The sequence below is a fragment of the Salvelinus alpinus genome, chromosome 6 (assembly GCF_045679555.1).
Source record: "Salvelinus alpinus chromosome 6, SLU_Salpinus.1, whole genome shotgun sequence".
Classification (NCBI taxonomy): Eukaryota; Metazoa; Chordata; class Actinopteri; order Salmoniformes; family Salmonidae; genus Salvelinus; species Salvelinus alpinus.
The window spans coordinates 31614637-31638807 of record NC_092091.1 but is presented as its reverse complement, the minus strand read 5'-3'; the positions used below and the strand labels follow the sequence as shown (position 1 = coordinate 31638807).

General features: G+C 48.6%; 1 protein-coding gene across 25 annotated transcripts in view; it reads left to right on the top strand.

The window, feature by feature from the left end:
- The window catches only part of LOC139578560 (protein furry homolog-like), a 91009-nt gene that overhangs the window by 56764 nt on the left and 10074 nt on the right, over positions 1 to 24171 (top strand). For 4 of the 25 annotated variants that reach the window (XM_071406337.1, XM_071406318.1, XM_071406314.1 and 1 more), the window contains 44 exons: positions 655 to 699; positions 1881 to 1984; positions 2255 to 2363; positions 2471 to 2557; positions 2670 to 2841; positions 3095 to 3227; positions 3319 to 3426; positions 3573 to 3810; positions 4275 to 4454; positions 4582 to 4668; positions 4962 to 5230; positions 5968 to 6172; positions 6358 to 6482; positions 6668 to 6725; positions 6817 to 6908; positions 7043 to 7215; positions 7313 to 7473; positions 7569 to 7679; positions 7938 to 8092; positions 8189 to 8288; positions 8394 to 8562; positions 8750 to 9015; positions 9110 to 9250; positions 9354 to 9525; positions 9751 to 9838; positions 9965 to 10077; positions 11792 to 11942; positions 12041 to 12144; positions 12314 to 12496; positions 12704 to 12905; positions 13233 to 13360; positions 13516 to 13703; positions 13972 to 14066; positions 14512 to 15140; positions 15313 to 15581; positions 15819 to 15959; positions 17396 to 17596; positions 17898 to 18059; positions 18153 to 18251; positions 18352 to 18528; positions 19300 to 19512; positions 20544 to 20720; positions 22950 to 23287; positions 23466 to 23543. In XM_071406337.1, coding sequence (XP_071262438.1) covers positions 655 to 699; positions 1881 to 1984; positions 2255 to 2363; positions 2471 to 2557; positions 2670 to 2841; positions 3095 to 3227; positions 3319 to 3426; positions 3573 to 3810; positions 4275 to 4454; positions 4582 to 4668; positions 4962 to 5230; positions 5968 to 6172; positions 6358 to 6482; positions 6668 to 6725; positions 6817 to 6908; positions 7043 to 7215; positions 7313 to 7473; positions 7569 to 7679; positions 7938 to 8092; positions 8189 to 8288; positions 8394 to 8562; positions 8750 to 9015; positions 9110 to 9250; positions 9354 to 9525; positions 9751 to 9838; positions 9965 to 10077; positions 11792 to 11942; positions 12041 to 12144; positions 12314 to 12496; positions 12704 to 12905; positions 13233 to 13360; positions 13516 to 13703; positions 13972 to 14066; positions 14512 to 15140; positions 15313 to 15581; positions 15819 to 15959; positions 17396 to 17596; positions 17898 to 18059; positions 18153 to 18251; positions 18352 to 18528; positions 19300 to 19512; positions 20544 to 20720; positions 22950 to 23287; positions 23466 to 23543 — 7196 coding nt within the window. The remainder of the gene's footprint in view (positions 1 to 654; positions 700 to 1880; positions 1985 to 2254; positions 2364 to 2470; positions 2558 to 2669; positions 2842 to 3094; positions 3228 to 3318; positions 3427 to 3572; positions 3811 to 4274; positions 4455 to 4581; positions 4669 to 4961; positions 5231 to 5967; positions 6173 to 6357; positions 6483 to 6667; positions 6726 to 6816; positions 6909 to 7042; positions 7216 to 7312; positions 7474 to 7568; positions 7680 to 7937; positions 8093 to 8188; positions 8289 to 8393; positions 8563 to 8749; positions 9016 to 9109; positions 9251 to 9353; positions 9526 to 9750; positions 9839 to 9964; positions 10078 to 11791; positions 11943 to 12040; positions 12145 to 12313; positions 12497 to 12703; positions 12906 to 13232; positions 13361 to 13515; positions 13704 to 13971; positions 14067 to 14511; positions 15141 to 15312; positions 15582 to 15818; positions 15960 to 17395; positions 17597 to 17897; positions 18060 to 18152; positions 18252 to 18351; positions 18529 to 19299; positions 19513 to 20543; positions 20721 to 22949; positions 23288 to 23465; positions 23544 to 24171) is intronic. The other 21 variants (XM_071406325.1, XM_071406335.1, XM_071406329.1 and 18 more) reach the window with 18 other exon arrangements.

Sequence of the window (24171 nt, the reverse complement as noted above, 5' to 3'; positions counted from 1 at the left end):
TGATGATTTAGCTCCTATTGGCCATTTGAACCCTGTCCTTGTTCTCACATCACTCCAGATCAAATGCTGATTCCGATTGATTCAGTTTGGTGCCTTACCTTGTTTTGGAGAGCGAGAATCAATCAGATTTTGTCGGTGCCGTAACATACGGCTTGCTTTCCTACTTGGTGTCCGTTTACTGTCCCTCTCCACACGCCATCTGTCCACACCTTCTTCACCCCTGCTTTGTGTGTGTGTTCTCTTCCCTGTCAATTTGATTTGCCATCTATTGCACATCTTTCATCTCTCTTCACTTTCAAAAAGTATGAAATATAAGAACATCATGCTACATGTCAAAATGTAAAAAACTATGCAATATTGTCTATATTAGTGTATCATTGCAGTCTTTCTATACGACTATATTGATGGATATTTGTGTTTTGACATATTACTGCTTTTGCATTTCATACTTTGCATCTCACTTCTGTGTCTAATATGAGACTGACTCAAGTCGATAGAAGGCAGTTAGTTGGTAGTGAGGGTTTTTAGTCAAACTTCTCATTTTTGTGTTTCTATTATATTTTGCTCTGTTCTTTCTAACCTGCATGTCTCCCTCCCCACATCCTCACACGCCATGTCTCCTGTCGTTTTGGCTCACATTTTCACTCGCTCCAGATACCGTCTAACAACAGCATCCGAAAGCAGATTGAGACACTGCAGGTGAGTTTGTCTGGTGGCTTGACCCCCCCCCCCCCCCCCCTCCGAGGTCACCTGACCCTGTCCTGAGCCTCTGGAGGACAGAGGGGATGCACCTCGTTAGCCAGGGGCAACAATGTGCTGGACACTGATAGTCCTCTTAAAGTGGAACTTACTGAGAGAAAAGATTACACAGAAAATAGTGGTTGGGCACTTGGCGCTTAATCGCAAATTGTTTGAAACGCAATGATGGCTTTGACTTCATCAGTGGTTTATGGCTTTGCTGTTTTCTGTGTATAGTAGTGGTTAGCGCATCATCCTGGTGATGTCAATAGAGCGGACTGCATCATGCCAATGTGTAGCTAACACATTCTCAGAGACCTACCTTACTCTTTGAGGGGTATTACGAAGCCAGTTACCTGGAAGGAGTTGTTGGTAGATCTGAGGACTAACCAGATGGATTTTGTAGTCTCGTTTTGGAGACCAGTAGAGTCCTGCATCCTTTTGTGTGTTCTATTAGCGTTCGTGAGAGGCTGTCTCTAGTTACACCCAATTCTATTATCTCTGTGGCGTTGCTGTGTTAAGCACCCTTGCAGCTCCACGGCCCACTGAAGGGTTGGAAAGGTCATTTTAGTACCCTTGAAAGAATCCTTTGTATGGTTGTCCGCTGTGTTGATGTTGGAGGAGGGTCTGTTGCGTGCGTGGATTTGATGGGCAGCACTGTGTAATTGCGTTTTTAGTCACCGTTTTTTATTTTTGTTTTTGTGAACGCTCAGCTGTACAAACATTCCCCGGGGTTCGGAACATCAGAAACTACCGCTAGCATAACACGGTGTACTACATCTATATATAGACAGGCTCACTCTGGCACAGATTTCTTTTACGACAAGCTGAAATCTTTTCAAGAATCTCGTACGTCAGTCGTTTTTATATAAGATGATTCCTAAATGTAATTGGTGTGTGACAGATGTATGAATCTGACAGGCCGTTAGATCTGAAGGTGGACCTCGTTATCAAATCACAGATACGACTTGCCGCGAGTCATATCCATCACTGGGGCATCTCAAACATTTACTCTAAATGAGACCTCAAACAAGCTGTGTGAATTGTCTCATTCAGTACAGTAGGTCAAAGGAATGGTTTGTGCTCCACACCGGACTTCCCAAAGGAGGCAGTTCTGAATGTTCCCTCTGTCCCTTTTTTAGAACAAAGACCCCAAAATGTCCCGTGTGGCGCTGGAGTCCCTCTACAGACTGCTGTGGGTCTACATCATCAGGATCAAGTGTGAGAGCAACACCGTCACGCAGAGGTCAGTACCAGCCCAGCCCAGAGACAGACGGGTCAGGGCCCACACACTCACCCTGTTGGCCCATGACCACGCTATCTCTGTGTGAACAGACACTGTCAAATGAAAATCACCCAGACCAGCACCTAAATCACCATATTACAACAAACAAATGCCCACTCCTTCTGCAGAACTAGAATCCCATCTACTCTCAGAACTGGTCTAGTCTACAGACTCCTTGGTGAACATCCCCAGTTGAATAATCCTTTTTAATCCTCTCCTGTTTCCCTGCAGCCGGCTGCTCAGCATCGTTTCAGCACTTTTCCCCAAAGGCTCCCGTAGTGTGGTGCCGAGGGACACGCCCCTCAACATCTTTGTCAAGATCATCCAGTTCATAGCTCAGGTTTGTTTTGAGGTCATGCTGGAGCAGTTCTTCCTGTATAATTCAGCGAATGGCTTGAATGTTATCTGTGATTAGTGATTATTGGTCCTTTGTGGCTCATTTCACAGGAAAGGCTTGACTTTGCTATGAAGGAGATAATTTATGACCTACTGTGTGTGGGGAAATCTCACAAGACCTTCACCATCAATCCAGAGGTAAGAGATGGCCGAGAGACGACAGTCATTTTCCAATCATACTCACTGTGATTGAAGAGTATAATCTCTGACTGTTCCTTTCTCCCTCTCTCTCTCATTCTCTCGCTCCCAGAGGATGAATATTGGCCTGAGGGCTTTCCTTGTGATAGCTGACAGTCTGCAGCAGAAGGACGGGGAGCCGCCCATGCCCACCACAGGGGTCATCATGCCCTCAGGAAACACTCTGCGGGTCAAAAAGATCTTCCTCGCCACCACCCTCACTGACGAGGAGGCCAAGGTCATCGGTAGGTCAACATCTCTGTGCTCCACCCTGGTCACAACAGGACAGTATGACTCAGCTATGACTCAGGGACTATGGACCAAAGTTAGCTTTGTTGCTAACTCCGGCAATTTTACATTGATGTTGAACCTGAAATGTTGATCATTGTGCACTGTCTCTGCCGAATACATTTCTTAAATAAATAATCTTATGGGAGTGGGTCATTTTAAGGTTAAGTTTGTGTTTAGTATCAGAGTGATGACTGTGTGTGTTTGTAGGCATGTCGCTGTACTACCCAGCGGTGAGAAAGGCCCTGGACAACATCCTGCGTCACCTGGACAAGGAAGTGGGGCGCTCCATGAGCATGACCAACGTCCAGATGTCCAATAAAGAGCCTGAGGACATGATCACGTAAGGGCCTCTCTGACTTAAAACATATGTGGCCCATAACATGTGTGTTTTTTACTGTGTGTGTGTGTGTAAACTGTGTGTTGTGTTGCAGGGGGGAGAGGAAGCCGAAGATCGATCTGTTCCGTACGTGTGTGGCGGCCATCCCCAGGCTGATCCCGGACGGCATGAGCAGACAGGACCTGATCGAGCTGCTGGCTAAGTAAAAGACCCCACTCCTTCACATGCACCACCTCTGTCTGAACAGATCAATGGGGCTTTTTATTTTGCCAAAGCCGTGCCTTCAAAAGCTCTGTTTGTGATCCCGTTTTGACCTCTGTCTGACCCGTGCGTCGTTCTCCTCTCCAGGCTGACCATCCACATGGACGAGGAGCTGCGTGGCCTGGCCTTCACCACCCTGCAGGCTCTGATGCTGGACTTCCCAGAGTGGAGGGAGGACGTGCTCTCTGGCTTCGTCTACTTCGTGGTGCGCGAGGTCACCGACGTCCACCCCACGCTGCTGGACAATGCCGTCAAGATGCTGCTGCAGCTCATCAGCCAGTGGAGGCAGGCCGTCCAGACCAGCAACAAGACCCACGAGGCACAGGTGGGTGGAGAGTGGATAGCTGTGGCGTCTCTCATTTTGTCTGGTTGTGGTCAACCCTGTGTGTTTTACATGTGCGTAACGCCGTACAAGGACAGGGACTCGAACTTCTTGCTCTGTACTGTAGTAGTAGGGTTATTTAAGCAATAATGCTAGAGGGGGTGTGGTATATGGCCAATATATCATGGCTAAGGGCTGTTCTTAGGCACAACGCAACGCGGACATTCCTTATCCGTGGTATATTGGCCACATATCACAAACCCCCGAGGTGCCTTATTGCTATTATAAACTGGTTACCAATGTAATTAGAGCAGTAAAAATAATGTTTTGTCATACCAGTGGTTTACGGTCTGATATATCACGGCTGTCTGCCAATCAGCATTCAGGGCTCGAACCATCCAGTTTATATTGTGTATTTTGAATTGGGTTTGTGTGATAAAGTAACCCTGTCTGTGTGTGTGCTCCAGCAGGGCCCTGGAAGCGGGCCGTCTCTGCCCCTGGAGCGCTCTCCTCTGTGGGGGGTGCTGCACGTGGCGGAGGGCCTGGCACTGGTGGTTCTGTGCAGCTGCCGCCCCGCCACGCGCAGGCTGGCTGTTAATATCCTCAAAGAGGTCCGAGCCCTGCACACCGCTCTGGGCATCGCCAAGGTAACTACCAACTCAGACTGACAGATGGGGTTGTGAAAGTGACTCAAATAATTAGATGAAGTGTTGTTAAAGTAACCTCAGTTAAGATGCAAGAGACTCAGTTACTGTTTCTGCCTGACTTTTTCAGGGAGATGAGGAGTTGGCCATAGATGTGATGGACAGGCTAAGTGCATCTGTGCTGGAGAGCTTCATCCATCTCACAGGAGCTGACCAGGTAAGAATGGCAAAGCAACACACACATGATTTTGATTTAACTAGGCAAGTCAATTAAGAATAAATTCTTATTTACAATGACTGCCTACCAAGATGCAAAAGGCCACCGACGGGGGCTGGGATTCAAAATAAAAATGTAGGACAAAACACACATCACGACAAGAGACTACGTAAAGAGAGACCTAGGACAACGCATGGCAGCAACACAACATGGTAGCAACACATGACAACAACATGGCAGCAGCACAACATGGTACATACACCCTGACCCTCATCCTCCCCTCTCCCCTGCAGACCAACCTGCTATATTGTCCCAGCGGTATCGACCTGCAGACGCTGGCAGAATGGAACTCGTCTCCCATCAGCCACCAGTTTGACGTGGTCAGCCCGTCGCACATCTGGGTGTTTGCCCACGTGACGCAGGGCCAGGACCCCTGGGTCATCAGCCTGTCCAGCTTCCTGCGCCAGGAGCACCTGCCCAAGCACTGCCCCACCGCACTCAACTACGCCGGGATGTTCGCCTACACACGCCTGCAGCTGCTCTCTCCGCAAGTGGACATCAAGTATGTCTCTCCAGGCCTTTACTCTGTCAATGTTGTTCTCTTAGGTGCATGTACACGTTTAGATTTGAGGTTGTAAAAAGGCACTTAGAATTGATGTGGTTACAGTCTGCGCACTAAAGGGCTGAGTGACGTCACCCTGTCTCGTGTACGGTGTCCATACGGTCTACACCGTCACTGGAGACTCGGCGCGTGACTGGATGACTTCATCCTAATAGATCCCTCAGCTGTATACGTATGTGAGCCCCGTGAGGAGGAGAGTTGGCCCCTGTCTTTTTACAGTGTTTGTATGTCTGACACACATGGAAATTATTTCAGTAATATTGTAAATCAGTCCCTCCAGGATTCCAAGATTCTGCGATTTCCATGCATATTATGCTATGGCTTGCAGATTTGACCAATCACCTCACTATTTCCACTTAAAGCACTCAAAGCGTAGCAATATTATCACATTAAACTTACCCATCAGCGCAGTACAAAAAGAGGGCATGCAATTTCAACCAATCCCAGCAAATTTACCACGTAGTATGATTCAATTAAGCCACACGTCAACAAACTTTTTCCCTTTGCAACTCATTTTCACCACAAATTAAACAGTTTTTGCATATTGCCATTCAAAATGTCAGAATTGCCGCAGCAAAATTGAGCATCTTTGCCCGCAAACTTTAAAAACAATATATATATATCTCTATATCGCCTGCCTGTTATTAATCTTTGACCTTTGTCCTCTGCCCCTGCAGCAGCCCTATAAATGCTAAGAAGCTGAACAGCCTGAGCAGCAGTAGTGACTCGTACGTGGGGCTGTGGAGGAACTACCTGATCCTCTGTTGTAGCTCCGCCACTTCCTCCCCCAACTCCTCCTCCTCCACCTCTGGCTCCGTCCGCTGCTCCCCGCCTGAGACGCTGGCGTCCACGCCGGACAGTGGCTACAGCTACGACTCTAAGGTCAGAGGGCATGACCTATCCATTTTTTCTCTCTATACGTTTACTTGATTGCTGTCAGTGTGATAATGCCTATTCCAAGTTGAGAAAATGCAGTGTTTTTTTACTATATACATCTCTATCCTTTTAGTTAGATATTGAAAAATCATTAGTTTTCATTTTGATTTCTGATCTTTGTGTGTGTCCAGATTATTGGCACTCCGTCCCCCTCATCCCTGTTCAAACACGTTGTCCCGATGATGCGCTCTGAGAGCATGGACATCACAGAGTCACTCGTCCTGGGGCTTGGCAGGACCAACCCCGTGGCCTTCAGGTGAGGGAGCCACTCTGTACGTCCGCCTGTGGCTGAGAGTCATGTTTCAGTTGCCTGTGTTCGAATTTGCATGTTTGAATATATAGTAGTGTGTGCGTTATTTTGTTAGTAGGCACAGAATGTAGTGAGTGAGTTTGTATGAGCGTTTGCCCGGTAGTTTTCCTTACTTCTATTCCGTCTTCCAGAGATCTGATAGAGGAACTGAACCCCATCATTAAGGAGGCTCTGGAGAGGAGACCTGAGGTGGGTGCAGCTCACTGACCCTCACATCTCCATGTATCTAACATAACACTGTACTACCTGCTCAGTACTGGCTCTGCCCCTCTTGTTGCAGAACATGAAGCGACGTAGGCGTCGCGACATCCTGAGGGTCCAGCTGGTCCGGATCTTTGAGCTGCTGGCCGACGCTGGCGTCGTCAGTCAGACGTGAGTGGAAGCCAGAACAGAACCATTACATATAAATACACAAGTAGTTATATAGTATCCTAGAATAGAATCATGGACCTTCCATCTTTTGAATTCACTGACCCCTGTACTGTACCCCCTGTGTGTGTGTGCAGGGGGAGTGGCGGTCTGGACGGGGAGAGTCACTCTCTGAACTCGACACTGTTGGAGTATGTGGATCTGACGAGACAGCTGCTGGAGGCTGAGAACGACAAAGATTCAGACACACTGAAGGACATCCGCTGCCACTTCAGCGCTCTGGTGGCCAACATCATTCAGAACGTCCCAGGTACTACACACACACACACACACACACACACTATAAAGTGTAAAATGTTGTATATGTGTGAGTGGCTATTTGACATCTGCGTATGTATTCCCACCAGTGCACCAGAGGAGGACCATCTTCCCCCAGCAGTCTCTGAGACACAGTCTATTCATGTTGTTCAGCCACTGGGCGGGGCCCTTCAGCATCATGTTCACCCCACTAGACCGGTACAGCGACCGCAACATGCAGATCAACCGACACCAGTACTGTGCTCTCAAGGTACAACCAGCTGTTCACACGCAAGACTATCTCTGAGATCCCACTCTGTAAACACGTCATGACGGGGTAAATGTTTGTTTACTGCGTGTCTGCAGGCCATGTCGGCAGTGTTGTGCTGTGGTCCAGTGGCTGATAACGTTGGCCTCTCCTCTGACGGTTATCTCTACAAGTGGTTGGACAACATCCTGGACTCTCAGGACAGGAAGGTAAGAGAAGAGCCCTTCTGCACTACAGCCCCACTGCTGGGCTTAAACTATTCCTTGATTACCACCAGCTGTCTGTCATCTGCACTGATATGATCGCCAAACAGGATAAGGCTAAACTTTCACGGGTTCAATTACTTTGAGTGGTACGGATGAAGGGAAGGAAATAGCTTGACTCTTGAGGTGCAGCGCTGAGTGTATATGGAGGGCTTGTGCTGATGGTCCCTCTGATGGTCTGTTTCTCTGTGTGTGTCCCTGCAGGTGCACCAGTTGGGCTGTGAGGCGGTGATGCTGCTGTTGGAGCTGAACCCAGACCAGAGTAACCTGATGTTCTGGGCTGTGGACCGCTGTTACACTGGCTCACGCCGCGTGGCTGCCGGCTGCTTCAGGGCCATCGCCAACGTCTTTCACAACAGGCACGTCGGCCATTTTTATAGTGTGTGTGTGTGTCTCTGTGTATTAACTCTGTAATCCATGATGTGTTAATATGATTGATATCGTATGGTCTACAGGGATTACCAGTTTGACACTGTGGTGCTGCTGAATCTGATCTTGTTCAAGTCGGCTGATTCATCCAGAGATATCTATGAGGTGGCCATGCAGCTGCTGCAGGTTGGTTTGACACGATCCGGGACACATACTGGATCTATTTGGGAAAAATCCATTATTTTTTACATGTACTTAATGGGATTTTTCTGTGCGTGTTCTGTTCCCCAGATCTTGGAGCCCAAGCTCTTCCGTTACGCTCACAAACTGGAGATCCAGAGAACAGATGGGATCCTGAGCCCTCCCTCCCCGCTGCCACACCTCTACTCTGTCTCCTACTACCAGCTGTCTGAGGAGCTGGCCAGGACATACCCAGAGCTCACCCTGCCCATCTTCTCAGGTCTGCACTGTTACATCACACATTGTCCTACACTCTTCGGTCTCATTGGGCAAATCTCAAAGGACACCCTGGTCAATGTAGTGCTCTTTAAAAGGAAATGGCCGGTCATTCGAGATGCGTAGCTTTGTCGTTTGGCACGTAGATTTGAGTCTTATTGGTGCGGCGACTGTGCTGTTTCCTTCCCCAGAGGTGAGCCAGCGTATCCAGACAGCACACCCTGGCGGTCGCCAGGTGATGCTGCACTACCTCCTGCCCTGGATGAACAACGTGGAGCTGGTGGACTTCAAGCCGTCGCCACGGCGACAGGAACCCCCAGTCTGTGAGGAGGAAGAAGAGGCCCACGAGCGCGACATGATGATGGTCAACAGCCGGCGCTGGCTCAGAGGGGAGGGCTGGGGCTCCCCACACGCCACCACCATGGTGCTCAACAACCTCATGTTCATGACCGCCAAGGTACGACCGCGACCTGACCCCACACAGGCATTACGTTGTCTGCTGCTGATAAATGATAGTGTTTGTTTGAACTGTGTTGCGCTTGTGCATACAGTACGGGGATGAGTTTGCGTGGTCAGAGATAGAGAACGTGTGGACCACCCTGGCCGACAGCTGGCCAAAGAACCTGAAGATCATCCTGCACTTCCTCATCAGCATGTCAGGGGTCAACAGTGAGCCCAGCCTCCTGCCCTATGTAAGTCCAGTTTACACACACTGTCCTCTCTCCCTCACACCTCCCATATCCAACCATTATTCAGTCATCTCAAATGTTTGTTGAAACGTGTGTGTGTTGTCAGGTGAAGCGGGTGGTGGTCTACCTAGGCAGGGATAAGACTATGCAGCTGCTGGAGGAGCTGATGTGTGAGCTGGACCTGACAGACCCAGTGAGCTCTGCTGTCACTCACATGGACAACCCTCCCTACTACCGCATCACCTCCAGCTACAAGATCCCCTCCGTCACCTCAGCAGGTATATATCACACTGTCTTCTATACATGTCCCTCTACGTTATAGCCCTACTGTTCTGGGATATGAAACACAGATGCTTGATGTTTCTATGTTACATATTCTCCCGTCTGCTCCCTCATGGACTGTTGGACTGTATGAATGACTGTCATAATGACATTGTCTGTCATGTACCTCATAAACCTTGTTGCCGTAGTTTCTAGATGTCTATCCCCATCTCTGTCCACAGGAACCAACTCCAGCAGTAACACCATGGTGCCAGGAACCGACGGTCACCATGACAGCAGCAAAAATAAAGACTCCAACATGGATGACGGGTATGAGATCACACACTAACTCTCTCTCTCTCACACACACACACACACACACACACACACACACACACACACACACACACCGAGACACTCCCAGTAAGACTACAGCTGTCTCTCTGTTGTCTGCAGTTCCACCCATCTGGACATCTACAGTGGTCTGAACAGCAACCTGAGCCGTCAGCACCACCGCCTGGAGTCTCGTTACAGCAGCAGCTCTGGAGGATCCTATGAGGAGGAGAAGAGTAAGAGACAGCCATACTACTCTATGCTTTATATACAGTTGAAGTCAAAAGTTTGCATACACTTAGGTTGGAGTCATTAAAACTCGTTTTTCAACCACTCCACAAATTTCTTGGTAACAAACTATAGTTTTGGCAAGTCGGTGCATGACACAAGTAATTTTTCCAACAATTGTTTACTGACAGATTATTTCACTTATAGTTCACTGTATCACAATTCCAGTGGGTCAGAAGTTTACATACACTAAGTTGACTGTGCCTTTAAATAGCTTGGAAAATTCCAGAAAATTGTGTCATGTCTTTAGAAGCTTCTGATGGGCTAATTGACATCATTTGAGTCAATTGGAGGTGTACCTGTGGATGTATTTAAAGGCCTAACTTCAAACTCAGTGGCTCTTTGCTTGACATAATGGGGAAATCAAAATAAATCAGCCAAGACCTCAGAAAAAAAAAAGAATTGCCCTCCACAAGTCTGGTTCAGCTTTGGGAGCAATTTCCAAACGCCTGAAGGTACCACGTTCATATGAACAAACAATAGTACGCAAGTATAAACACCATGGGACCACGCAGCCGTCATACCGCTCAGGAAGGAGACGCATTCTGTCTCCTGGAGATGAACGTACTTTGGTGCGAAAAGTGCAAATCAATTCCAGAACAACAGCAAAGGACCTTGTGAAGATGCTGGAGGAAATAGGTACAAAAGTATCTATATCCACACTAAAACGAGTGCGAAATCGACATAACCTGAAGGGCCGCTCAGCAAGGAAGAAGCCACTGTTATAAAACTGCCATTAAAAAGCCAGACTACGGTTTGCAACTGCACATGGGGACAAGCTCATACTTTTTGGAGAAATGTCCTCTGGTCTGATGAAACAAAAATAGAACTGTTTGGCCATAATGACTGTTATGTTTGGAGGAGAAAAGGGGAGGCTTGCAAGCCGAGGAACACCATTCCAACCATGAAGCACGGTGGTGGCAGCATCATGTTGTGGGGGTGCTTTTCTGCAGGAGGGACTGGTGCACTTCACAAAATAGATGGCATCATGAGGAAAGGAAAATGATGTGGATATATTGAAGCAACATCTCAAGACATCAGTCAGGAAGTTAAAGCTTGGTCGCAAATGGGTCTTCCAAATGGACAATGACCCCAAGCATACTTCCAAAGTTGTGGCATAATGGCTTAAGGACAACAAAGTCAAGGTATTGGCGTGGCCATCACAAAGCCCTGACCTCAATCCTATAGGAAATATGTGTGCAGAACTAAAAAAGCGTGTGTGAGCAAGGAGGCCTACAAACCTGACTCAGTTACACCAGCTCTGTCGGGAGTAAGGGGCTATAATTCACCCAACTTATTGTGGGAAGATTGTGGAAGGCTACCTGAAACTTTTGACCCAAGTTAAACAATTTAAAGGCAATGCTACCAAATACTAATTGAGTGCATGTAAACTTCTGACCCACTGGGAATTTGATGAAAGAAATAAAAGCTGAAATAAATCATTCTCTCCTATTATTCTGACATTTCAAATTCTTAAAATAAAGTGGTGATCCTAACTGACCTAAGACGGGGAATTTTTACTAGGATTAAATGTCAGGAATTGTGAAACTGAGTTTAAATGTATTTGGCTAAGGTGTATGTAAACTTCCGACTTCAACTGTATATACATACTGTACGTCCACGTTGCCACAGGTGTGTGTGATAAGCCACTGTTTTCGCCAGGTGACTCCATGCCGCTGTATGCTAACTGGCGTCTGAAGGTGATGGACCACAACCGTCCCGAGCCCCTCCCTTTCCCTCCCACAGGGGGCTGCTGGTCCCCTCTGGTGGACTACCTGCCGGAGACCAACACCCCTGGAGTACCCCTCCACAGGTAACCTCTACCCCCCCCCCCCCTCTCCACTTGACCTCTGACCTGTCTGTATGACCTTTCCCCTGTCCCAGCTGACCCTCTGGTGTGGTGTATCTCAGGTGTAACATAGCTGTCATCCTACTGACTGACCTCATAGTAGACCATGGGGTCAAAGTGGAGTGGAGCGCCTACCTTCACCTCCTGCTGCACTCCATCTTCATAGGTAACTAACCACTCACCTCTATACAGCTGACTGATTACAATTTGAGTGAGGTATACTTGTCTTTATACTCATCATTTACAGGCAAAACAAATGCAAAACTCTACTTTTGCCAGTGTTCATGGAATAGATTTTCTCAGCAGTCCCTTGTGTTGTTTCTCCCCCCCACCAGGGTTGGACCACCAGCACCCTGAGGTCTACGAGCACTGCAAACGCCTCCTGCTTCACCTGCTGGTCGTCCAGGGAACCAACAGCGGCGTCCAATCCCTGGCCTCCGTGCTGCTGCGCAACCGAGAGTACAACGACCCCAAGGTGCTGACCGTGAAGCCACCGCCCCACGAGTTCAACCTCACAGGTCAGTAGCGCTCTGCAAAGATCTGAGTAGCTTAGCTCAAGCACGCAAATATCCCTTTGCCTGGTTCTGTATTGTTCAATAAGATCAGTAGGGGGCAGCAGAGATCCACGTCCTCATTTGCTCTCCAGTCTTCACAGATCAGTGTGTGAAATCTCAAGTTTCTAGCGATTCGTCAGCCATGCTCGTGTCTGTGTGTTACTCACGCAGGAGTGTGTGACTTTGTGCCAGACTACCAGCCGTCTCCCATGACAGACTCAGGCCTGAGCTCCAGCTCCACGTCGTCCAGCATCAGCCTGGGTGCAGGAGTCGTCCCCCTGCCCCACCTCACCCCCACCCTGATCAACGAGGTGGACGTCACCGCAGAGCAGTACGAGAAGGTCAAAGCCCTCATCGAGTTTGTCACCTCCAGGTAGTACCCTACACTCAACTACACTACATTTACCTGAAAATCTGTTTTTTGCACTGTATGTGTCTGTCATGGCTCTATATATCAGTTTGTCTTATGTGATGTACTGTACCATCATGACTCATTTCTTCATCCAAACCATGTATCTGATCTCGCACTTGCAGCCATGTCTGAAAGGATGGGGTATCGTTCATTTGCATGTGTTTGCGTGTGCTACTACAAACCATTTTTGTCTTTGGGTGAGAATATCAGGGTTCGATGAGTTGTGACGATCATTCGGACTTCCCCTCGTTTTCTCTCCTGATTCGGTCTTGTCTTCCTGTCCTGCAGGAAGCGGGGGCCCCTGTGGAACCATGAGGACGTGTCACCCAAGAACCCCAACATAAAGAGTGCTGACCAGCTGAGCGTGTTCCTCCGACATGTAGTGACAGTCTTCAAACAGTCCCAGTCAGGTCCTTGTGTGTTTGTCACTTCCTTATCCCTCTCTGCTGCACTGACTGTCCTGTCTGTAGCATTTCTTAGCGCTAAAATATTGCCATTAAATATCCCTCTATTCTTATGTCTAGCATCCTTGTTTTTATATTAAATATCTCTGGCTGTTTATGTGAATCAGGTTTCCAACTGGAGCAGTTGCTGAGTGAGGTCGCCCTGCAGACTGCTCTGTCCTGCTCGTCTCGTCACTACGCAGGACGCTCCTTCCAGATCTTCAGGGCTCTCAAACAACCCCTCACAGCCGCCACACTTTCTGATGTCCTCTCACGCCTCGTAGAGACAGTGGGCGACCCGGGAGAGGAGGCACAGGTGAGCTAGACGACCCACCGGTATCAAGACAACCACCTTCTAGTATGACCTTTGGGCTGTCTGCTCATTTGTTTTCTCACTAACTTCTGATCTCAGATGAGAGAGAGCATAGCCACTTAAACAGGGACTATACTCCAGAGGGTTCAGCCACTCTGACCTGTGATCAGTGTGGATCAGCAGCTTTGTTAGGAAGCAGCAGCCACTGGGTACTGCAGTATCAGGGGTCGGATTGTCTCGGTGGTTGACCTCTGCTCCTCTGTCTCCTCAGGGTTTTGTTATCGAGCTGCTGCTGACTCTGGAGTCAGGGATCGACACGCTCGCTGACACAGTCAAGAACTATGACCTCCTCACTGCCTTGGCACAGTAAGCACTGACCAGTTAGATCTGGGCAATTCCACGGTAACAGTGACAATGAGACTCACATTTCATGTGAAAAATCTATGTCAAAGCAAACCAATGATTGCAAAGTTAAGCAAACCATACAACTCTATGCACAAGGACTACTTAACAATTTCCACTGAGAATTTTACAAAAACACGTTTACAGTGCAGATGTAAAGTTTGGTAACAGAATGACGGAACAAACAGCACAAACAGTCATTCTGTTACCAAACTTTGCATCTGCACTGTTCTTCAAGTAAATGTGTTTTTGTAAAATGTTCAGTGGACATTGTCTTCACACTGTTACTGTGGAATGTCCCGTCGCTGATACAAACACAATTTTGTCAACTCGCGCTCTCTAAACACACGCATTATGGATACTTTAAAACCCTGTGTTAGCGAAATACTCATTGTCATTTATCCTGCAGGGCCTCTGCCCATGAGCACCTGCTGGGGGCCAAGTTTGCAGCTAAAAGGAAGAGCACGGGCCAGCTGAATCTGAGTAGCGGTGGTCTTTTCCACCAAGGCCACTACCCCCACAGCCACACCCGCAGCAACTCCCTCCGCGCCAGCCTCATGGGTGAACGTAAGGGAGACCGCCGCCGCAGTAACACCCTAGACATCGCCGACCGGCTGGCCGGTAGCCACGGCAACCTAGCACGAACGCAGAGCTTGTCGTCGTTGCGGGAGGGTGGCAGAGGGGGTCCTGGGGAGGAGGCCATCCCTCCTGTGGACCCATCCAACCTGATGGCCACGGTGTTCTGGATAGCAGCCTCCCTCCTGGAGTCGGACTATGAGTTTGAGTACCTGCTGGCCCTGCGGCTGCTCAACAAGCTACTGGGCCAGCTGCCCCTGGAGAACGCAGACAGCAGGGAGAGACTAGAGAGGGTGCAGGCCAAGCTGAAATGGTACAGCTTCCCTGGTCTGCTGCAGCTCTTCCTCAAGGGCTTCACCTCAGCTTCCACCCAGGAGCTCACCATCCACCTGCTAAGCAAGCTCATCAGCGTCTCCCGCCACACACTGGTCGACCCCTCCCAGGTGGCAGGTAAGCGAGCAGGTATTGATCTTATTGATTTTATTCAGCACAAGTTCCTGGCTTCATGCTTGGTAAATGGCACTAATCCCCCCTAGAGCCTTCCGATGGGGTTAGACCTGTTTCTCTTCCTGTGTTAGCTCAGACGATCTAGATTCACTTGATCCTGACGTCGTCTGTTGCCGTCTCCTTGTAGGTTTTCCTCTGAACATCCTGTGCCTGCTGCCTCACCTCATCCAGCACTTTGACAGCCCCACTCCGTTCTGCAAGGAGACGGCGGATAAGATAGCCAAGGTGTGTGCCGAGGAGAAGTCCGCCACGCTGTCTAACCTGGCCCACATGATGAGCCTGTACAGCGCACACAGCTACTCCAGAGACTGCGCCAACTGGATCAACGTGGTGTGTCGTTACCTGCACGACGCCTTCGCTGAGATCACGTTCAATCTGGTCACATACCTGGCCGAGGTAAGCACCCGCAACACCAGGCTTTCATAGAAGTAATGAGGAGAATCAAAGCTGGCAACTTATTACGTAGTCCATCTACATTACACCCACTGGTTAACCTCCATTTACAGGAGCTTGTGTTTTTTTATTATGGCAAGTCAGCAGTTGATTGTTGATCAGCTGGTAATCAGATGTCCAACATCTAACCCATGATAGCTGCTGTGAGCCTGTTCCTTACCCTTCCCCTCTCATCCCCAGTTGCTGGAGAAAGGCCTACCCAGCATGCAGCAGTCCCTGCTGCAGATCATCTACAGCCTGCTGAGTCACATTGACCTGTCGGCTGCACCCGTCAAACAGTTCAACCTGGAGATCATGAAGATCATCGGCAAATATGTCCAGGTGAGACCTGGACGCCCTTTAGGTTTCAGCTAAACACTCTGACACTGTTTAGGCCTCATATCTGGGAGGTTTGAGAAGAATGAACGGGAATTGGCTGATACAGTACATTGTGTCAGGCAGCTCTATTCCTGTATGTGTCACGTGGCTCTTTCATTTCAGCAGATACAGCCTTTGGTGTGTAAGAGTGAATATGTGAGGGAGAAAGCCAGAATGACTCCCTCTCTACAGAGTGACGCACTTGAAGATTTAAAGCAGGTCATGGATCTCAGGCCATTTGGACATAGTCAGCCAGCCAAGGCTCTTTATAGAAGAGCCTTTTACCAGCCCTGACCCCTGGGCTTGAACTGCTCTTCAGTCAGAGCTGCAGCTGGCCTGACTACCACTCCTACCCTCCCCCACCCAGCCTCAGGACAATTCTCCACTCACCGACCTCCACAGCAGTGTGTGCTTTTGTACAAGTGGATTCTTTTGTTAGTATGTTTGAATAAAGACTGTTAATTCAGACCGAGTTCTTTCAAGGTTGCTTGTAAGGGTTGTCAGCCTGGTCCGAGTAGGATCGAATATGCTGACCCTCAACACAGGGGCCCCACAGGGGTGTGTGCTTAGTCCCCTCCTGTACTCCCTGTTCACCCACGACCGCGTAGTCATTGTTAGACTCCAGCCTCCAAAGCCATAGACTGTTCTCTCTGCTTCCGCACGGCAAGGTGCATCAAGTCAGACACCAACAGGCTCCTGAACAGCTTCTATCCCCTAGCCATAAGACTGCTAAATACGTGGACTAGTTGACACTTCTATGTGATTTTGACACTGTCTCTATGCAAACTCACAGGACTCTACACACTCACGCATAACATGCACACACATTTATACTGACTCTACACACGCACACACACACACTTACTCACATGCAATCCTCATTTACGCTGCTGCTACTCTGTTTATCATACATCCTGATGCCTGGTCACCTTACCCCTATACATATCTACCTCTTTCACTCCAGTATCCCTACACATTGTAAATATGGTATTGGATCTGACCCTCTACATAGCTTCTTACTTTTGCGTGTTCTTATTTTTATTTCTCATGTTTTTGTTCTACCTTGTTATTTTTAGTACTATATTGATTACTGCATTGTTGGGTTTGAAGCTTGCATGAAAGGCATTTCACTGTACTCGTGTACATGACATGAAAACCTGAATTAGAAAATGTCATACAGTATAATAGGAGCACTGACTGTGGACATTTTGTTCCTTCACATTTGTGGATAGCCCTAGAATTGGATGGTGTTTTGTATGGGAAAGAACAAGAGGTTTGAGTTGAAAGACAATATATTTCTTAACTTTCCCTAGAACTGAGGTGTCCTCCTAAAACCATTTTAAAATTCTCTCCTATTGACAATCTAACCAACACCACCTCTGTTCCTGTGCGTTCCCCAGAGCCCGTACTGGAAGGAGGCCCAGAACATTCTGAAGCTGGTGGTGTCTCGGTCGGCCAGCCTGGTGTTGCCAGACGAGGTGCAGCGCTCCTACAGCACCGAGTCCTCTGGATCCCCAGAGATCGCCTTCACTCGCATCTTCAACAACTCCTCTAAGGAGCTGCCCGGCAAGACGCTGGACTTCCACTTTGACATCTCAGAGGTGAGGTCTTGCCTGCTCAATGTGTAAATTGATGTTTTTAAACTGTTGTGCTTTGTGTTTTATGTTGTAACATGTTTTTATATGAAACTGTATGTGCTGCTAAAATGTCAATACAAAGAAGTACCTTTCTCTGACATCTGTCCTGACCTACGTCCTCTTGTTATCTTTTCGTCCTTCTCTGATTGATTGTTTTTTTCACTCTTTCCATGTTTCTCATCTTTTACCTTCATCCCCTACCATTTATCAGAAAATAATTAGACCTGTATAATTGAGATTAACTGGTTTAACCTTTGACCCCCAGACACCCATCATAGGGCATAAGTACGGGGACCAGCGCACAGCTGCAGGGCGGAATGGGAAACCGCAAGTCATCGCTGTGACCCGGAGCACGTCCTCCACTTCCTCTGGATCCAACTCCAACGGCCTGGTGCCTGTCAGCTGGAAGAGGCCCCAACTCTCTCAGGTACTTTCAGCCACTGGATATGTTACGATGTGGTTTGCTATGTTTAACGTTGGAATGTCTCATGCATTTCTGGTTTATGTTGTCTTATTTCAGAGGCGAACCAGAGAGAAGCTCATGAACGTTCTCTCTCTGTGTGGTCCTGAGTCTGGCGTTCCCAAGAATCCTTCTGTAAGACACCTGGCATGTCAAACTGTGAGCGAGCAGGACTAGTGATCAACTTCAACAAAACATATCCTATCCCTCCATGTGCTTTATTGAACATGTTTACCATAACTGTACTCTCTGTGTTTAGGTGGTGTTCTCATCCAACGAGGACCTGGACTCAGGTGATCAGCAGACCAGTTTGATCCCCACAGTGGAGGAGGTGGTGAGGGAGGAGGACCTGCAGGGAGAGGATGCAGGAAGTGAGCAGCAGTTTGGAGTCTTCAAGGACTTTGATTTCCTGGACGTGGAGCTGGAAGATGCTGAGGTGAGGGGTGATGTACTGTTACTGTACACTAGGATAAGTCATCTGTACACACACACACACACACACACACACACACACACCTGCCTTGTATATGATCATTTGCAATAGTCGCTCTGCTGTTGCATCATTTTAGATCATGTCGTTGATGGGTGACAATAAATGGTTTCATTCAGTGTGTGTGATTGTGGGCTCGTGCACTCAAGTGTGTGTGTGTGCAGGTCTTGGTATGACTTTTCTTCCATGTTGTCCTCTAACTGTCCCTACTGCCTACTCTTCCTAACTCACTTTGTTACCTTTCCTCCTTTCCCGCCACAAGGAGTTGCAGGTAAGTTTTGGGCCAGCAAGAGCTGCTCTCCTCAGTGCCCTGGTGTCCCTCTGTCAGTCATGTGATTGTCACCCTGTAGAAGCACCTGTTTTGTCAGTCTAGAAACAGACAGCCAATGAAGCATGCCACAAAAACTTTTTGTTTCATGATCGATGTAGTCTGCACTTTGTCCTGATTTTCCTCCTCTTGTGCTTTTATTTAGTTTGTCTTTAAAGTTTTGCAGCTCTCTGTCCGAAGTGATTAGGGTCAAAGCCTTAGAGACAAGGCGTTGTTTCCTCCTTTTCCCATTACTGCAAACACAGCTCCTTTAGATGTGGCATGTTAGTGACGTACTTCTGTTTTCTTGTGTACTTGTGCTGTTGTCATCATCCACATCTTCGACAGATATCTCAAACTTCAGTTAGTTCTACTGGTATCTGACTGCTGTTTCCTTGGGTGTCCTGTAGGGGGAGAGCATGGACAACTTTAACTGGGGCGTGCGTCGGCGCTCCCTGGACAGCATGGACAAGGGGGAGGGAGACGGGGACACGCCGTCCCTGCAGGAGTGCCAGTACACCGGGAGCACGCCCAGCCTCAACCTCACCAACCAGGAGGACACGGACGAGTCGTCTGAGGAGGAGGTACTGAGCGCTAGCCAGATTCTCACCCGCTCTGGCCTCGTAAGTCTCACCCACCACCAGGGTGCCCCCGTCCCCCTCCCGTCCCCATGCTCCTCACACAGCCCGTTGGCATGGTGTGTGTGTGTCCGCTGAGCAGAGCGATTGCAGAGCTGCTACTTTACCCGGTATGGCCTGGGGCTAGATGCTTGCTTCCGCTGGTAACAGTCACTATTTCACCCCAATCCTAGATGCTCTACTCTAATTTTACCCACAAACCAGTACCCCCCTTCCCCCAGAAGTTTGTTTTTAGGTAAGTAAAGTAGAGACCCAAACACTGTACTTCTAAGAATCAGTCCAGCTTTCTGATATGTTTAAGGTCACAGACATAATATATGGGAATCAATGAACTAACTGGGAGATGAATTACAATAAAGTGAAACTCAAGAGTCCATAGCATGCCATGTAAAAACGTATTTAGTCAAGTTACAACGGGCATCAAATTAACAGCATGTTCCTTTATGAGCATGAACCCAATTTAATTTTAACCCCCAACCTCTGGCTGCCTTTCTCTAACGTCTGTTTGCTTTGCTAAAAAATATATATATATCTTCCCAGGGTGTTATCGACAATATGCTGTTATTCCTGGAGCTGCTCTTCAGTCTATGCTGTCTTCTTATTCCTCCTTTGTGCTTGATAGTGCACTGTGAGACTGATCCTCTAGTGGCCCTTGGGCCCAAAGACGGCTCTAGTAACTTTTAAACAATGCTACCATGAGCATGCAGCATGTCATTTGCAGACAAAGTAATGTGAGAATATATCGTTTTTCGAATAACAAGAATGTTTTGTAAGAATGCCTGGAACATAGCAGATTTTTTTTTTATTGGTAAACGTCTTACTTTTGTATGCAAAAAAACAACAAAAAGAAACTTGCTTGTTGAACAATAAAAACTAAACAGTATACTAGCAGATATCCTGGAGACACGGACCAGAGGACCAGATAATATATAGAATTTGGAGGTTTGATTTAGTATTTACTATCTAGTTCCAAATGGAAAAGTTGAACCGTTCTTTGCGTCCGTCTCTCACTCCAGATGAACAGTGACTCGGCTACGGACGATGCCACGTCCAACCACGTGGACTCTCTGCAGCAATCGCAGGAGTCGTCCAGCAGTGCCTTGACAGAGGAGACCACGGCCCTGCTGCCCCGCCAGGACAGCACTGCACTGGAGATGCCGCGCTCTGACTCAAACAGCAGTCAGCTGCCTGAGGTGCGACCAATCGGGAGAAATAAATCGGGGTGCTCCGGTTCTTTCTAGCGCCTTATCTTCTTCTTTTAACCACTTTCTACCTCTGCTGGGCTCTCTCTGTCAGTCGGTTTTTTTTCACGCAGAGGGTTGGTGGCCGCCTCCTCTCTCCGCCTGCCTCTAGGGAGAGCGCTGTACCTGGGGTGCAGTGGGCTGGCTCTTGTCCTGCCTGTTCTCTGGACAGAGCCGTAAGGGGTGCTCTCTTTGTTCACATCTCCCTCCGTCTCATCTCTTTCTCTCCGCTTGTCGTGCTGCTCGGGGCTTGTGGGTGTTGTGGTGGGCTAGCTCTTGCTTTCTCTGATTTAGCTGGTTCGTGGTTCTTGCTTGTGTAATTGGGGAGACGAGATCATCGTCAATGCTCACCTCAGGCTAGCCGAAACGGTTCACCTCTCAATTTGGAACCTGAACATTCAAAACGAAACCCCTCGTTAAATACGCATTGGACACCAGCGGGGCAGACCCATATGTGAGTATGAGCTAGTTAAGCCGGCTACGCTAGAGAGCATTGTGACGCAACACAGACATGCGTTAGATATAACCAGTGAGGACAGTTCACCAGGGAACACAGTTAGGTAACCCAGTCACTAACAGCTTCCATTAGTCCATTTTATTATCTACACCTCTTCCACATAATGTTTTGTGTTGATAGTATGCCGCTCTTGTTTATCCCCGACGACCCCATTCTGAATTGACTAACTCATACACACTGACACAGGACGTACATCTGCGGATTGTGCGAGTGAAACTGAGAGGTGGGATTTTCAACGGGGACTTTCAGTCAGAGAGAACACCGGGTCCCCCCCCCCCCCCAGTAATGTGAATAAAGATTCCCTGTGAGCCCCTACTGTCCCTGCCCGTACCCATCAGCTCAAGGACATCTCCTCATGATAGGCCCGGCTCTTAGTATAATGAGCCCCAGATAAAACCATCGATTCTCTTGCTCATCCCCTCCACGACGGCCCGGACAGCCACCCACTCCTAAAAGCTTTCCGTAATGAAGCCATCGTGCCTCAGGGACGCTCTGGCAGCCTGCCACCTCCTCTCTCAGTGCCTTAGACTCTTAAATGGAGGGAAACGAGGCACAGACAGAACACGTCCATTTCGATTACATGTTCTAGACCCCCCCCCTGTTCCGTGGACGTGTCTTCCATGAACACAGTTGACTTGTAGTGTTTCCTGTCTAATGACGCACACTGTGGTTTAATGCAGGTAACTGCCACCGCACAGAAGTTTGTCATTGTCAGTCGGGTAACAATGTCGGGTAACAATGTCCCATTGTGTTCAAATGTCACGTTTTACGGTCTTCTGTAGGTAGTCATTTAGTGTGAGCCATAAATCGGTAGTTTATGATCCATCCGTATGTGTTAGAATGCATCGGGCAGGGGAGGACGGCTCATAATAATGAATGGAGGGAAGGGAATTGTATCAGACACAGGGAAACCAGGTGTTTTGTGGGAGACCATTTGATTTATTCCTTTCCAGACATTACTATGAGCCCGTCCTCCCCACTTTTTTAAGTGCCACCACTGATCAGAGTGCAACGCATCTCATCTAATCTGAAGGCTCGTTAGCTCTCCCAGCCTGCCGTCTGGCCACAATGTCAGTGTTTTACTACCCTGATGGTCACACTCTAAATGGCAGGCCTAGGCCAGCACCATAGATTGATATTGGCCCTATTTCTTTAGTGTGTTCCCTTTCTCTAGAGACACCAAGTTACAGGATGAACTTTTTAAAGTGAACATCGATCTCTTGAATTATGCTGACCGTGACCTCTTATTTTCTTGAATGTTGTAAAAAGAGATTAAGCCAGTAATGTTTTTGTCAGGCATAGATACAGATTAAGTAGATCAGTGGTTCCTAACCAGGGTTGCTGGGAGCCCTGGGGGTACTTGGCCTAGCCACAGGGGATTCTTGAAGACCCACCAGACCATAAGCTTACTGGTAAAATGGGGGGGGGGTACTTCAGGGGTACTCCAGGCAGAGCAAAATTCAGTTGGTGGTACAGTAAGCAACAAAAAAAACAGTTGGCAACCACTGAAGTAACTCTTAGGGAGACTTTTAGAAGGGCTGTTGTCATGCCAACCAACCAGTTCTGGTTCTGTAAGGTCTCGAGAGAATGTATCTTTGTATAGTGTTGTAGTGTGTATATATATCTGACCTGCTCCTGAGCTCCCCCTGCTGGCTGTTGTTTAGGACGGGGTGAGCATGACGGCGGCAGATGAGCTGAGCAGCAGCGTGAGCACGGACACGGGGTTTGGCAGCAGTGCCCCCCCTCTGCCCCCTGAGCTGTGTGACGTCACCGACTCCCAAGACCCACACTATGACCTGGACCCGGCCCCCCCTCTCCCACCGGCCATAGACACCCCGCCGGGGTCCCTCTGTGAAGAGAGGGACTCCCTCACAGCCATGCCCCTGCCCCCCATCCTAGACAGCCCCTGTGGCTCTGTGTGTGAGGAGGACGTGACGCTGGCGCTGAAGGAGCTTGACGACCGCTGTGAGGAGGAGGAGGCCGACTTCTCCGACATGTCCAGGTAAGACTGCTGTACTCTACTGACCAGTATCAGAGGACCTGTACCAGTGGCCAAATGTGCGGTGGTTGTGGCCTCTAGTCAGATATCTGTTTGTCGGCAGGTGTATATTGTTGGCAGGTATCCATTGATCCTGTCTCTAGATTGACATCCTGTTTTACATTTTCATACCTGTTTTCAGTTCAGAGTTGCATGTGGAGAAGCGGAATCTGGGGGGAGTGAGTCAACAACCAGAGTGTTGCTGGCATCAATATCTCAGGTGCCACGTACTGCCGACCGTGCCCTTGAGCAAGGCACTTAACCCCCTAACCTGCTCCAGGGGCACTGCTCTGCAGCTGACCATGTGTTGCTCCCAACCTGTTTTGTGTGTGTGTGTGGTGGGTCTTGGTATCGTGACAGCAAGTATTGTATGTGCGTTCTGTGTTTGCCCAAGTAATTGATTGAGTGGACGGCCGAGTGTGTCGGGTCTTCCTGGCCTCTCTGCGATTTCCCTGGTCTTATGAGCTGCTGTAATTGGTGAGCTCATCTCTGGCTCGACTCCCACGTGGGCCAGGCTGGTTGTGGAGCTGAGGGCTGGGCTGGAGCGGCGGGCATCTCTCTGAAGGTGGGCCAGCTCTGGCTCCTCTCTTTCCTTTTTATATACACGCTCATCAAGGTGGACCAACTCAGGCTAGAGGACACTGATCACAGTACAGCCACAAATCAACTCTATTCAACTACCAGAGATGTAGAAACCACGTATACACTTCTTGGTTGCTCGTTCAGTACACAAGTACTTGAATTAATTTCCCCCATTTCCAAAACCCAGGCAGTTTGATTGATCGCTACAGGGAACGGCAGTGCTCCTAATTATCCTCCCCCGGAAAACAGAGGGGCTCTGCTGTGTG